Source organism: Anas acuta, chromosome 3, assembly GCF_963932015.1.
Source record: "Anas acuta chromosome 3, bAnaAcu1.1, whole genome shotgun sequence".
NCBI classification, from domain to species: domain Eukaryota; kingdom Metazoa; phylum Chordata; class Aves; order Anseriformes; family Anatidae; genus Anas; species Anas acuta.
In genome coordinates this window covers 71,801,406-71,818,020 of record NC_088981.1, presented here as the reverse complement: position 1 = coordinate 71,818,020, position 16,615 = coordinate 71,801,406, and the positions used below count along the sequence as shown (strand labels likewise).

The 16,615-nt window shown below is 39.6% G+C and overlaps 1 protein-coding gene across 2 annotated transcripts in view; it reads right to left on the bottom strand.

Moving 5' to 3' along the window:
- BEND3 (BEN domain containing 3) overlaps positions 1 to 16,615 on the bottom strand; it is a 130,007-nt gene that overhangs the window by 86,351 nt on the left and 27,041 nt on the right. For both annotated transcript variants that reach the window (XM_068677786.1, XM_068677785.1), the window contains exon 2: positions 513 to 644. In XM_068677786.1, the coding sequence (XP_068533887.1) occupies positions 513 to 644 (132 nt within the window). The remainder of the gene's footprint in view (positions 1 to 512; positions 645 to 16,615) is intronic.

Below are 16,615 nucleotides of genomic sequence, written 5' to 3'. Positions count from 1 at the left end.
CTGTCAAACACACAAATGAGAGCAACCACTATTTCTGATTACTGTTGTTACTAGGATTAAGTAATTGACTTTAAATACATAAAAGATATTTAGGAACTTGATGAAACTAGATTATCTCAGCAAGAGCCTGAGGAACCTTAATGGCAGGCTCAGTAATTCAGCTGTGACATGCGGTAGGTAAAAAATTTTATTCTACACTGCCCTTTTGGGGGAAAATATCCTTCAAAGTGGTGATAGTGAAAATTATTTTCTCAGGGAAACAAACTGGTAGTCCACAAGACTGGCAATCTGACTCTGAAAATTCCAGTATGTAGGTATACATAAATAACTCCTGAGTAACTCAAAACAAAACCACTCAAGTTTATAATAACCCAAAGGAACAAAGATTTGTAATCAGCTAAGTACTGATTTTCCTTAACAACTGAGCAGGCCACTGAGATGCTCTGGTGTCACCATGATGTTGCCTATCGAATGCATCTTTGTGTATCTTGCTAAGGAAATTTACTGCTTACCTGGAATAAATCCCACTGACCATGTTGTGCTGGAAAGAGAGTTCTGCTGTGCTGGGTCCAGCAGCTTTGGAAATGAGCAATACGACCAAACCTCGCATCTGTAAGTTGTTTCGGCTGTCATACACAAAACCCCTGCAAAAAAGGGAAAGAAAAAAAAGCACATTTTTTACAATCTATTTTCACTGGTTATACCGAAGTGGAAAAGAAAGACTCAGACCTCCGGCTGCTATCAATTTCATCAAGTCTATAAGCTTCACATTTGCATGAAAATACACTGCAATTATTAATCATGATCTTTTGTCATCCTTCACCTATAACTTACAATGGAATACTAATATTGAAGAGCAACGTAAGCAATCAGGATTAAATCTTGTTTATTTCCAAGCAGCAGCGTATGTCCTGCATTTCATGTCATGTCATGAAAGGAGCATTTCAAAATAATTCAATGATATATTGTATCAGAAACATAAGAGCCTTCAGTTTGTTTTTTGAAGTACAGGAAAACCAAAAGAAGTCTCACACTTCAAGAGAAGAAAGGGAAAATTGGAAAAGTACAACCAAAGTCTATAACCTGTTGAAATAAAAGTGTTTAGATCAGAGTGGTTATGACCAGACGACACAATACATACAACATGTCTAAGTACTTCAGGAATAGACTTTGCAGAAACTGATGAAAACAGTGAAATAAAAGCTAAAATTGCAAAAGATAAATGAACCAGAGAGAGGCTGTTTTAAACAAAGGAGCTGTTTCAAATGATGCACCTTCAGATTTGGGGTCAGAAGGAAGCCTGTTCTCTCTGCCCACAAAAACATCTGCCGAAAGCGATTCTAAGTGACCACTCAGATGCACCAGCTCAAGAAGTTAGTTTATTTTAAAGTAAGCTTTGCTTTCCTTTTGACAGCAGTGTCTCAAATTGTATTCTTCCTGTCCTTGTCAAAGTTGCTTTCTACTTCCTACGATCATCAATAAGGCTAAATAGCTACAAGAGAGGATAATATATTCCAGATGCTATTAGAAATGAGTTTGCAGATTTAATAAAAGCTCTTACCTCCAATATTTAAATATTTGCTAAGCAAATGAGAACTACATCACAGATTACGAAGCACTTCAACCCATTTTGTTCCAGTATATAATTTTAACCCTAATCACCAAAAGAGATCAAAACAAGCCTGTCTTTAAGTCAACTACCTGAAAGGATCGGCGGTCTACCTTGGAAGTACATTTGAGTAACATGGAAAAACAGTGGATGCAACCTACAGTTTCATTTGTTTTTTGTTTTTTGTTTTTTTTTTTTCCATTATGTTTATTCTTGCATCATGAAGTGGTATATCTTCTATTTCATTTAAGCAGACATAAAAACATTTCTTAAAGTCATAATTTAAATATTATTTAAATACTAGTACAAATAACCGCTCGAGTTCTTCTGTTGAGCCTTCACAACTTCTCCCACAGTGATGAGGAATGGACCAAAGCAACCCAGGTGCCTGCAGAAGCTCTCAGAGGAGAACAAGAGGGTCCACCCGTGCTGGGCAGTGCTGCACAGCTTGGCGTTGTCTTAGCTCCAGACCAGCACCGCTCCCTTGGAGAAGCATCGGGCTCATGAATGCATTCTCCATGCAACCACATCCTACAAAGGATGATCAATGAAATGATCAATGAAAGAGGAGGACCGTATGCCTTCCTACCACAACCCACAACATTTCTAGCCCTGGTGGGGTCTAGCTAGTCAAGCCAGGGCATGGCTTTTCGTTCTGTGCCCTTCTAACCTGCCCACACCTTACAGCTGGCTGAAGGAGCCCGGCCAGCTCCGTGCCTCCAGGATGGTGTGAGGGAAGGCGTCGACTTCGACCACATTTCCAACAGAGAAAGCAGGTGTTTATGGCTTAAGATAGACAGAGTTTGGTTCAACTAAGTCTTAAGAACCAACCGGACAGCAAACATTTATGGGCAAAGCTGAAACTTAGCCAGAAGCATGCACTAGCCACCGGTCTTAATCTGCAATAAATTACATATTAGCCTCTTAACAGAGCAGTGAAATGAAAATAGCAATTAACCCACTGCCTTGCTTGCTATCATGAAATAAACTAATCATAATGTTTCAGAAAACTGGGAGAACACGGGTAATCAATAGTTCAGTGCCAGACAAAATTCAGCGCAGGCTTTAGTGTTTAGCATGAGAGACTCCACAACACCCCCCGAGGAGCAGCCACGTCGCAAAGTCATCGGCTCCGGTCCTAACCTCCCCAAAGATCCTTAAAAAAAAAACTGAATGCAGCAGCAGAACAGCTGGTGAAAGGCAGATGCTGTACAACTTCCCGGAGCAGACAATGATTTCGTTTTGTACACCGCTCACGCAGAGCTTCCCAACCATTCAAAGCCAGGAGAGCTCACGCGGCTCAGCGCAGCTCCTAAGAACAGGCAGCACGGTGCTGCAGTGTGCAGCTCTGCCCTCCTCACCGGGTCCGTGCAGAGAGGGGTTTTGACATGGGGAAAGCTGCTTGCCTTTAGCATCCCGGGAATTCACACCTTACATACCTTAACTCTTGCCAAGCACATGGACGAATCGCTTTTCTTACCATATTCCAATAGATAGTTAACAGAACACACCCAAGACAGTCAAGCATGTAAAATTCTGCACATTTCCAAAATTGGAGCCACAACAAACATTAAACTATGCAAGAAAAGAAAAAAATAGAAAATATACATAATGTAACGTATACACATGTATATCCTGTAGTCAGAATTCAGGATAGTTTGTGGTGGTGTAAGTACTTCTCCGGCCTGAACTCCAGCTGACCACATTACTCACAGGCAAACAAGTTACACAGATGATGCAACTGAATACAAATAGAGTCCTCGTATTTCCTCAATTTATTTATTTTTTATTATTTTTTTTTACAATTCTATCATTTTCCAAAGAAAAATGGCTTTAGGAAAAAGAAAAAGCCTACATACATTCCCTGGTAAAACTGGAGTGCTTTACTTACTAAGTGCAGGATTGCATGAGAAGTGAGTGGCACTTTTAAAATATATACGTGTATATATATAAAACAAATTATGCTGATACTTTTATAAAGCCGGAATGCTTCATTTATTCATGCTCAGTGCTCTACAGTTTTCCAACAGACGTGTTATTACAGAAAGTAGGGAAGAAAGCTGTCCCCCGCAAGATTTTTAAGTGCTGACCTTTAAATAAGCCACTGCCCAAGTAGCCACTGGTGGAAACGAAGCACTGCAGTGCTTTCACCCGAACCAAGCCTCGGTAAGGAAGAGCAGAAAGTGACCTGTGCTGAAAACACGTGAAGAGATTCATAGCAATAAGGAACCCAGTTGTTTCAGAGCTGCAGCCCCGTTTGTCAGGATACCTCTCGTTATTAGCAGGACATCACTAACGAGAAGTGCAGATGTGGTGGGGAAGAACAGAACAGAAAAAGTAAATGGTAAAAAGTAATAAGGTGCAATGCATCTGTCATTTCTACACCTAGTCATATAGCCTGTATCCAAACCTATATGGTTTGGATATATATCCAAACCCATATTCAAAGTCTAATTCCCTTCAAAACGGGACTGAAGTTGTGTTCCTGCCATGTAACATACCCCTGCTAAAGCAAACCACGTTAGACTTGAAACAAATAAAGCCTACGGTGATCATCCTTTAGAGGCTGGAAACTACTGCAGCTACTTGACATGGCTCCAGGGGTCACATTCACATTCAGAATTAAGCTCCCAAGAGATGTTCTGCACAAGTAGCAGCTACGCAAAAGTCTTCCAGATGGTGCAATTAGTCTTGATGGGTATGTGGCAGGAGACAGGTGCCTCTAGGGAAAAAAAGTGAACTAAAAGCAACCCGAGTGAAATTGTGCACACAAAAAAAAAGATGCATCAAGCTGAGACTCTCCTGGAAAACCTCTGCTGATCACCGCAAGTACATGCACAGGGTACCCTCGAAGAAACATGAGGGTAATTTTCTTACAGGCTGGGTACCTCGCAAATACCATACTTCATCCTCAGGGGACCAGATGCCAAAAAAAGGCAGGTAAGTCCAACACTGTGACTACCTGGTTTTGCTAAACATGAAGAATTTCAGGGGGAAGAGAGGGGGAAGCATTTACTCTAGATGGTACCTGTGTGACAGAATAACCCATCTGAAAACTGACAGATTCACAGTTTTAAATACAGAACACCGCTCCCAAAAAATTAATCTCACAGCACAGGGGAGAAGAGCCTAGCCCCGAAACATGCGCAGTGTGCCACTGTGCAGACACAAGAGGCTCACACCACCCACTCAAGCAATGACACTGGCTAATAGCTAATGTGCTGCAAATTACACCTCCTACTACCAGGGTCCGTCTGCTGCAGAGCATAAATCAAGCAAACATGAGCATTTCACTTAATGCTTTGTGTATTTTTCCACATGTGCAGCCATTTCAGTAGACTTTGCCATTAAAATATCAGCCTCAAATAATTGTTAGGTTTAACTCCAGTAATAATTCACACTTCTATCAATAAATAAACAAATAGAGCGTTTATTGCATGCACCGTTCCTATTTTTGAGCAATCAATCAAATACTGTGAGGATTTAAATTTTTTTGCACTAATAGCAGTTCTAGTAAGAACAGCTTATGTTCTTATTTTTTCATTAAAGTCAGGATTCAAGCAATAGAGAAGAAACATGGCAAATACAACAATTACTGTAAAGAAGAGATGGACATAGGTGAAATATGGGAAGCGAAAAACCCAGCAACACAGGCAACCACAAAGTCAACTGACTGTGAAGGTGGGTGTAGCAGAAGAAAGCTTATCTATGTGAAGTAGAGCTGGCTCCAATTTAACCACTAGGCTATTAAAACAAACAAAAAAATCAATCAAAATAGACATAGGGAATTTTATGGGGGGTCAAAAGGAAGGTGGTTAAATGCTTAGTCACGTGTTTTTCCTGTTTCCCAAATTTCTGCCCGTTACCAACAAAGGCACAGGACGCTTGGTTTGTAGCTCTGCTGTCAGCTGTCCCCACCAGGATGTCCCTCTCCCATCGCCCAGGTACTCCAACCACTGGCCAGCTTGGCTAGAGGCTGAAATGAGCAAAGTGCTGTGCTCTCCCCTTGCCCTTCCTCTCCAGACATTTTCTTGGTAGTGTCCCACTGACAGAATCAATCATTTTGGTTTGGGTCACACACGAGCTCTGTGTAGTGAAAAAGAGGGAAAGATAGCAGGTGCTGAGCCTCCCCCACTCCCAATGTTGAACAAAAGCAAAATTCTTCTGTTGAAAAAAGCATCACCTGTTCATGCAGTCCTAATAAAAAGCACCTGGGAAAAGTCTGTAACGCAACCAAAATAAACTATGCTGTTGATTTATAAGCCTAGGATAATGCTTTTGAAAACACAGGGTAGTTTTAGGCTGAAATAAATACTGCTCTGAAAAAGAAACATCTCAATCCTACCTGACAATCCCAGGTGTGACAATATAAACACAGTTTTAAATCTGTAGCATCTAAGGAAAGTAACACCTATTTTGTTCAACGTGGAAAGGTTATGGGGATGTACTCATGGTTACAGGTGCAAACAGATTTGAAAAAAAACATTTTTTCAAAATTAATTATAACTGCTGATGCTGTATCTAGTGCTAGAGGTAAGCCACAGAGCTGTTTGGTGAGACTGCTGGCTGCTTTATTAGAAATGCACGAGTTCTACTGGCCTCAGGGCTTTTATCCAATTTGCTTTATTAATGACTTGTCAGGAGTAAATAAGAGAAAACTCTCTTGACATACTCATTTTTTTAAACAGATGTTAAACCGCTGTGTTATAGATGCACTTATCTGAGTCATATGATTCACTATGACCATAAGATCACACACAAACATGCATACATTATTCAGAACATTATATACTCCGTGTATGTTAACAGCAGTCTATCGTGACTTATTGTCACCAGCTACTGAAGTTTCACGTATGGATTAAACACCCCTCTGTACAACGATCTTCAGACATTAAAAATACTCATTTATTGCAACATCTAAGGCTAGAAGGGGATCAGCCTTCTCATACTACTTGCTTTGAGCACAGCTGACCCACTGGAGGCTGCAGATGAAGACACACGAGCTTCAGAAGCTTGCTCCTGGGCTTGGACAACTGAACATCTCTTCAGGTATCAGGCATTTCTATATATATGGAAAGAGACTAAAGATCACTCAGTATATATTTAAGGTATGACTTTTAGGAAATTTAGGTATTAAAGTGTCTCAGATGTTAGGATCTACCCCAAAATCCAGACACGCTGTGTTTTAAAAATATTGAGGTTCTTCACAAACCAAATGCAGAAGGGAGAAGGTTGCAGAAGTATGCATGAACCTGAATTCAAAATCTAGATGTTAAGAACCTTACAGACCTAAGTACCCTTCTTAAATTTAACAAGGATGACTGCAGCCCTGCAGCTGGGACGGACTCCAGCCCCGTGCATTGCTGACTGAAGGCGAGGCAGCTCTGCTGAGAAGGTCCCAGCAGACCGTCATGAGCCAGCAGCGTGCCCAGGGCTGCACCAACAGAAACGTAGGCACCAGGTGAAGGGAGGCGATTATTCGCCTTTGTTCAGCCCTCATTAGGCCATGCCTGTAATTCTGCAGCCTGTACAGGAGAAACAGTGACAAGCTGGGATGAATTCAGCACAGGGCAAGCCAGGCAGGGGCTGGGGCCCTGTGAGGAACAGTGCGGCCCTGGGCCGGCGTGGCCTGGAGAAAAGCTCCCAAAGTCCCTCCTGACCTGAGAGACTCCTTGGGAGTAGGAAACAGCTAGTAGGAAAAAGCACGGAACTTGGGGTGAATCGCATCTTTCCTGAACTAATTCATCTCAAGAGAAAATCTTGAGATACTAATTATGAAGGACTTCTAGAAAAAAATCAGAGTACCCTTCAAGATCAGGAGACCAATCCCTTTCTGGAGTTGCTGCATATAGTTCTTTCTCCTAGCTTTGATATATATCCCAAATACCATACCAAGAGAATCAGAAGACTGAATAAATTTGTGGAGATTCAGATTGCGTAAGACCTCACAAAAATCAACTACCACCATAAAGATCAAGTTTAAAAAAAACTACAGGTTTGGGGGCAAGCGCAAAGCAAATACAGATACTTAGCCCTGGCTACTTGGCAGTGCACTGCACTTCACTACTTGTGGCTCCTAGAACCTGATACAGCCTTTGAAATCTTAAAAAAAATTTTCTCCCTGGAGCCTGAAGAACCTCACTTAGACACCAGGATCAGCCTACCATCCCCTGCAACTACACTAACCAGGCTTCCCAAAGGCGGTGGTTATACGAATCATATATACTTGCATACCTTTTTTAATTTTTGAGATATTTTTACAATAGATTATCCCGTACGATCAATGGGAGGAGTTGTTAATTAATTTTTTAAAAAGGGACAAAAAAAAAAAAAAACTGCTCTGGACTTCCACTTTTCTGCAAAATTTATGAGCAGCTGAGAAGCAGGAGGAAAGAGGTTCCCTGGGTAAGAACAGGACAACCAGCTTGTTGTTTATTTATTTTACATGAGTGAAAACACTCGACAACAAATTAACTGAAGTTTCAACAGAGCTGGCTTTAGGTTGCATGGTCATTTAAGGTCCGTAAACAGCCTCCTATAGAACAAGTCTTACGAGGAACAGCTGAGGGAGCTGGGGTTGTTTTGCTTGGGGAAGAGGAGGTTCAGGGGAGACCTTACTGTACTTTACAATCATCTTAGAGGTGGACTTTAATACTGGGTTAAAGGTTGGACTGGATGACCTTAGAGGGATCTTAGAGGTCTTTTCTAACTGGAACAGTTCCATGAAAGACACTGAAAAAAAAAAAAAAAAAAAAAAAAAACACTTTAAAATGAATAGACAGCTATAATCATACTTTATCTCAAAGCCATGGTTTATTCAGAGAAGAGCTTTATTCAGCTCTTTGATAATAGTATCCTTACCACATCAGATATTAGAGGCAGGGCAGAAGGATGACACTGAAGGATGACACTGCAGACAGCACAGAAGAATACATATTTTTAAACCTACTGCCAATCTCTGCTGCTTTTCCTAGTTGGTGTTTGACTTGATCTTGGAATGTGACGTGGCTAACAGGCAAGCTAATACCTACAAATGCAGTCAGTGTCTGAGCGCAATTACTCTGACCAGCAGTAGCTTGCAGATCTGGCGCCCTTATTTTTCTAACCACAAATACTTAGACAGAAGCCTAATTTTTGTGTGTCTGATTTCTCCATCAATATTTACTTTATTTAAACTTTGTGGGAGGTCTAGCACGCCGCCGTCAACCAATATCAACAGGTCTACACAAGCACAAGGCTACCTCTTTGAAAAGAGCCTCGCAGATGCAAGAATATTCTGCTCAGTGAAAGGAATGACAAATATTTTGGAAGAGTCCTGTGAGTGACAGAGATGTGATTAGCTTCACAAGGCTAATGAATTCAGACACCTCTACAGGTCCAGTGTCATTTCAGCAATATTGTAATTGTAAAGCCTGTCAGAAAAGTGTATTTTGCATTAAATAAACTCTACTAGGGAAATGCGACAATGAAATAGGTCAACTCCTGGCCATTACCTCATGATGAAAATGCTTACAGTATGTTTTGCAAATGTATTGAAATATAAAAAGGCAAAAATGTTAGGATATGCCTTGTCATTACAGAATGATTCAAAAAGCTCTATTAACCTTTTGTGCTCAACAGTGTTTCTAAATAACAGCTTAACTCATCTTCAGCATTATTCAGGTGGTTGCAAATAGGTATTCCCTACAAACACTGACAGCTCTTTACGTGAGGCTCAAGTTCTCTGCTTCAACGCGTTTTTTTTTTTTACCTAATCCAAGTAGCTTAATCCAACCACAGCAAGATTCCTGTAAATACAGATCTTCCTTTTAAACAGAAAGAGAAAAAAAAAAGTTGTTTTAAGTGATTGAAAACCAACCAGCACCAATAACCCAACTGCAGTACAAATTCTAAGGAGTTCACATTTGTCACAACCTACTGAAGTTAAATGGTCATACACAGCAGAAGCCTTTCATGAACTGGGTGGGTGGGTGTATGACAAAAACAGCAGCACAAATGACTTAAAACACTGTGGAGAATTACGACAATGCAAGGCAGCAATACGCACACACAGAAATTAGAGTAAATATAAATACTCTTTATAATATAAATACTTTTTTCCATAAACACATAGATACTATAACAAATGTGTATTATTTCCAAATAACACACATCAAGGGCTTCTCAATGGCTTAATTTTAACTAAAAATCAATTTTAAGCCAACAGTGGAGAATACAGACAAGCCTAGACCATACCTCTTACCAGTATTATCTTAATTTTACGTATTTCTCTAGGTTCCTGATACCAGAGGGTCACTTGTCAGTGAGACCCAGGTGGATGATTGTGATAACTGATTAACCTGTTTTTGTTGTTGCTGTTGTCTTTAACCTAGTTCAGAATTTTTTTCAATTTGCCTCAACCCAAATGCCATAGGTTTCACTCCAGTGTGTCCACAACACAATCAGGCTAGTTTGCCTGAATAGGAAAACCTCCTTTTACAGAGATAAGCACAACAAATATCTGCCTCCTTTTCCTGGATCATAGCAAAGCATCAAATAAGCTCATTAAGTTACAAACGCATGCTTTACATTTATGAAGTAATGAAACAAGATACAGTGCAAAAATGCTGAAAGCATTTTACAGTGAAGGAAATGTTAGGGAAAAAAAAAAAACACTGGAAAACTTTGGAGAGATTTTCTATTCTTTCTCCTTCAGAAAAAGACAAGACTTTAGAAGGCTTGAGAATTTAAGCAAACACTTGTGGTTTTGGAAATGCTGGTTTCCGTGGCAACCAGTAAGGTCTTCTTTATATAGCATTATAAACAGATGGTAAAGACCGGTCATGTTTGCTTCTTTGCCAGCATATCAATAGAAGTGCTGTACTGCTCTATCTAATGCATTAGAGTTATTAAGTAGCTTGGGTATTTGAGCAACAAAATCTACAAGTCAGACATGCTTAACTAGTGCTCTTTTTTCCATAAACACAGGAAGATCCGCAACAGTAAAGTCACTGTAGTCTATACAGTCAGACTTCTTTGGCAATGCTTTTTATAAATGTTTTCTCAGCACTTGCCATGCAGGGTACATTACTACCACAAATATGAATCTGACAGGGATTAAAATAATGAATTTGAACAGGAAATAACAGTGTGACGGTATTTACACCCACTGGTATTAAAGTGTGCTTTAGAATTATGTTCTTGTTTTTATTACACTTGGAATTGTTCAGAGAAAACACAGCAAACTGTAAACTCACCTTCATTATGTCACAATAGGAGGTTACTCTTGCAGATGATTTTGTATATGTGAAATAAAAAAAAAATCTTTACATTTTAATCTTTCAGTTGTAGCTCTGGTACGCAACACACAAGTGTTCTTGTTTTATAGATGGCTGCAACTATCGAGAGAATTCAATTTGGCATTGCATTTGATTTGGTACCTCTCTCTGGAGAAGTCTGAAGCAGGAGCTACCAGCACTGCATGCTAACAGATCCTTGCCATTGCATTCCTCCTGTGTTTTAGCTGGGTAGTATGGCTCATGCCATAACTCAAAAAAAAATATATAAATAAATAAAAGGAAAAAAGGAAGAAAGGCAGATGCAGAACCCCATTAGGTTTACTGACCATTTCAGGAGCCCAACTTATTTTGGTCTGAAATGGATAAGAATGGATATTACCTGTACTGTAACCAGATTACAAATTACTTTATCAACATACTAAAAACAAAACAAAACAAAACAAAAAAACCTTTGATCTAACTCCCACTGAAACTAATCAGAAATTTCAATCAGCATTTGCATGGGAAATTCCCATAAAACAGTTAAGTAAGTAAATAGAATTTGTGAGGTCTAATGGTTTTTGTTTTGTTTTATTAAGCAGTAGCATCTCAAGGACAAATGCAGTACCTAAAGAGTTGTCTTGTCTTTACTCTGAATTAAAATTTCCAGATCCACTCTCATGTAATCTGCTACCAGCAGTTATCACTAATAAGCTTGAGAGTCAACAAAAATCCCTACAGAACTCCAACCCCTTGAATTCATAGAACAACCAATAACACAATTTTAAAAAGTATAGAACTACTAAAGGTGTGAATACGTTTGGCACAGAGAGCTGGGGTTGCTTAGCTTCAAGAAGGCTTAGGGGAAAATCAATGTGCCTAAGTGGTGGGAAGGAATAAAAAAGACAAGCTCGTAGCTGTGAGAAGTGAAAGGACATGAAGCAATGGGTACAGATTAAAATAGAGGACATGCTATTTACTTAAAAGAATTTTTATTTGTTAATTGTAGAGGCCTACAGGAAAGCTGGGGAGGGACTCTGTCAGGGAGTGCAGTGATAGGACAAGGGAGAATGGCTTTAAATTAAAAGAGGATAGATTTAGATTAGACATTTGGAAGAAATTCTTCACGCGGTGAGGCCCTGGCACAGGCTGCCCAGAGAAGCTGTGGATGCCCCATCCCTGGAGGTGCTCAAGGCCAGGCTGGATGGGGCTTTGGGCAGCCTGGGCTGGGGGGAGGTGTCCCTGCCCATGGCAGGGGGGTTGGGACTGGATGGGCTTTAAGGCCCCTTCCAACCCCAACCAGTCTGTGGTTCTAAGTGCCATCTCTTCTTGCAGAGGAAAAAATGCATTTAAAAGTAGAATACGAAAATGCAACTAAAGCTGCAGAGCACTCCAAATTAATAAGATTTCAATTTCACAAGCAATTTCACAAAGCACTTTTAAATGGGGTAGCAAACCAGAACAATCATTTTGTGAAGGGCTTAAACCTTCAGTTTGCTGAGTGTACAAAAACATCAAATTTGGAGCAGCAAAGGGAGTGAAGGGCAAAAATGTGGTTTGTGTCATTCAAAAGGATTCTAGGCTTCTCATGGAAGAGACAAGACAACCCAGCCTTCACACTGGTTGTTTTATTTACATAAGACATGACATGAGAAGATGGACCACAATTTCAAAGCAGTGTACCAACACAAATAAAGAAGAGACGGAGCTTCTGTACTGAAGTTCTGTAGTTATTCAGGAAAGGCATCAGTGGGACTGAGCACCTCAATTTTTCCTGGACTGCCTGGTGCCAGAGTCTGGAGGAATTACTGGAGTCCATGAGAGAAAAGCTGGCAAGAAGGAACAAGACAGGAATGTGAAGCAGGAACCTCATTTCTCTCCGCTGGAGTGACCTCGACTGCATGGCAAACATGCAGAAAGCAGCACTGCTAACAGAGTGGAAAAAGAGCCACTCCACAACTGCCAAAAAGGAGGGCACCTCACTAAATAATTATTCTTGGAGTAGAATCAAGAATGAAAAGAAAAATGAAAAAATGAATGACATGCCAGACTTGTCACTTCGCTTTAAAGAAGCCTATTTACCACTTCAGGTGCCTGCAGTACAAGGAAAACCTATTCACCACAGAGTCAGGCAGCCTTGGAAAAACTTTCAAGACAAATATCCTAAGAGGAAAGGTGAAATAGAAGAATCTTCTTCGGGCAACCTGAAAATCAAGATTTTTCCAAGGTCCGTCACCTAGGGAAAACTTTAGCTCTACAGAGCTAAAGGTGAAGCTGCCAGAAGCAAAATTACCCTGTAATTACAAGTCACAGAGAAGGAAATTTGAAGTCGCTGATTTGATCCTGCCTCCAAGAGATACCAAAGCAAATAAAAAAGAAAGGCTAGGCTCTGACAATGGGACACGGCCCTGATCTTAAACCTTTGCTGAGACAAAAGGTGGAGAGAGAATGGAGAGAGACATTTCTGGCTGTGATTTGCAGGAAGATAACTGACATTTTTACATGATTTATAAAAAGAAAATATGTAGTTTACCTAATCATACCTGGAATTTTCTTAAAACCTGACACACATTTTGCTATGTAGCTCTAAACAACACAAAGTTCCCATTGACATCAATGCAGAACAGAATTGGGATTTTCAGCAGCAGCTTATCTTCAGCAAGTGATAGAATTTGTCTTACATAAAAAATGTGGACTCAAATTGCTATAAGGAAGAGCAGCTTATTTTGAAGAATACCCTCTTCTTCTTTAAAGATCTGAAAGAATGTTTCTGCTTAATACTCCAATCCAACTGTGATAAAAATATCTGAACTCTTATCTTAGGAAAAAAAAAAATCTAATTGGCCAGGAAGAGCCACAAGATGCATCTTTCATACACGCCACGTGACATTACCCAAACCAACAACACCTTACCAACAAAAGATACCAAATGCTTCTGGAAGTTATTCTCAATGTACTTCCAATATTCTTTACTTATATTAAAAGCAAGCTCTTACACTACAATGGTGAAAGAGATCCATGTAAAGATATAACTCACTGAAAAAAGTTGACTACTCCCAGGCTTCTTGTCCACGCAAGTGTACTGACATTGCAGAAAAATAAAAATCAGCGAACACAACTATGGCAAGACTACATTTATTTCCAGTATTCCATTATTTCATCTTATAGGGGTTACAAATGCTCCAGAAAACCTGCCACAACTCTTGCACGGAACTGGCAGTGTTACGTCTCGTCTGTAGAAAGAGTTACATGAAAATCAAATCCCGGATTTCAGGATCTTTCTTAAACTTTCAGCCCATATTTCACAGTTTCTATGGAACGGTTTTTCACAGATTATGCTTTGTTAACATTATTAGAGTGCTGACTTGCAGAAAATAAGGCCCTACCTACCTGTTAACACTGGTTTTCACCGCACTAGTTTTCCAGCTGTTACTTTAGCTCAACTCCAACTAAGCCTGACCTCACTTAGTTGACATGTGTCAGTGGGGGGGGAGATGACAAATAAACAAAAAAAAACAAAAACCATGTATTTATACATTTCTTGATGTGGCATAACTTGATTAACCACCACAATTATGCTAAACTACATTCTGCCTATAACCTGCAACTACAAATTTTTCTGTAAGTAAATATGAGTAAGTATCAGGAGAAAGCAGATCCTCAGTATAGTTAAACAGCCAGCTTGAGTTTGGTATCATGAATGAAAAGCTCTCTGAACAATTTCAGTCCAGGGAAAAAAAACTTTACAATTGCATGCTCAAGATTTTAAATTCAGAATCAATGCTAGCCTGATTTATTCTTCTGTTGCCTTTGGTTCAAACAAAACCACGCATTCAAATTATGTTTCCTTACCACTACACTGCATATAACAGTGCTTTTATTACTTCTAACATATAGCTATGTAAGCATTTGTCTTCTAAAATAAAATTGTAAGAAACGTTTCAGCAGAAAATGCCTTCAAGATACCTCACGAAAATAAAACTAGATATTTAATAAAAAATAACAGAGAGAGCATGACAGAGACACAGCATAAAGAACTACTTTTCCTCCTCCTATATTATCCTACGTTTGAAGGATGGAGCTTAACTTTGGATCATAACTTTGGATCACAGCCAAAGTACTTTGGCAAACTTGCTAAACTTTCACCAAAAAACCAATAGTCCAGTTATATTTTTACTGTAGCGTGCTGGCAAGTTCTCGAGTATAACAAAATGCGTTCCCTACCATGCCAAAAGCGGGATACATTTTAATACTTGGAGGAACCATATGCACTTTCCTTGGGATTTGTTAGCACAAGAAAAAAAGGAAAAGGTCGTTCTCATAAGTGAGCCTAATTTGCACATACAAGTTTGCAGCCAAGGAATATGTTTGTATGCTACAGTTTTTTTTCCCCATCCCACTAAACATTTTTCCTTCCTTACTCGAGTTAAGTGCACTTCATCTGTGATTTCCATTTGCCATTGAAAAAAAAGCCTATGTAAGATGAGCTGTAAAATTACAGGATCATGAAATGATGTAAATTTAAATGTCAAAATGTAAATGAAAAATGTACAGATATCTTAAAAGCATGTCATTGGAATTATATATTAGAGCTTCTTTTTTTAAAAAAATGGTACCACTACAATTATAATGCAGTGTTTTCAACATTTTTTCTTTACCTATCAACTTTGCTCTTGCCAGTTGGCAAATACTGTTTTAGCATTGTTAGATGCCATTCCAAACAAATTTCAGAGATTTCGTTTTCTCTCTTCACCAGACTACGAAGCAGTCGGGTAGAATGCTAGAACTTTTTGGTGCCTCTGTGTTTGTGCTCAAATGTCTCCGTTCTGCCCACGAGGTCAGCCACAGCGGATCTTGAGGTTTCTAAAATGAAACACGATTAGTGTTTTGTGGTGAAATGTCAGCGATCTGAAGTAAAGAAAAGGCAGAAAATAAAGAAATTGGGTTCTCCCTGAAAAAAAAAAAAAAAGCAGTATCTGTTTCTTTTTTTTTTTCCCCATCCCCCTCTATTCTGGCTACTCACCCCCCAATAATAATAATAAATAATCACAAAGGTCTTCCTTCTCATCACAACTTTGAGCAGAGGCATGCAACCCTGCTTGCAATCAGGAAACTGAAAACACTTACTCTATTGGAAAAAATAAAGTAGAAATCATACAAAAATCTCCAGACGTAACACAGTCTAACCCAGAGGCAAGATACAATGCAGAAAAATGGTCTCTATACACATTCCTGCCCATCTAAGCTTTTCCTTAATAGCCAAACCTCAGAAGAGGTCTCTATGTAGAGATGAAAGTATGGATCCACCACAAATATTACTCAATCAAACAAACCACCAAGTGCACACATACTGTAGTTTATAATGTGGATAGCCTTTCAGATAAACCTGCAATAGCCAGGGATGAAAAAAGGCCATTAATATTTAGTGAGGCTTAGCCCAACTCTTCTGTCCAATCTGAGACATAAGCTTTCAGTTCAGCCAGCACAATATTAAGAAGTATTGAAGTACAACTTTAATTACAGGCCGCTAACACTATAAAACCAGCAACCTGCTAACAGGACTCTTGGCTGCGCTAGGCAAAGGCCTCCAGACGTCCCTGCCCACCTCAGCCACACTGTGATGCTGTGAAACTTCCTTCTAGATTTCATGCTTACTATCATAACTTTTCAACATTTTAGCAAAATATGTTCTTCACACACGTGCTCACTTCAAACAGGCTCCACTTCAAAAGCAAACGTAGAGGAGCTT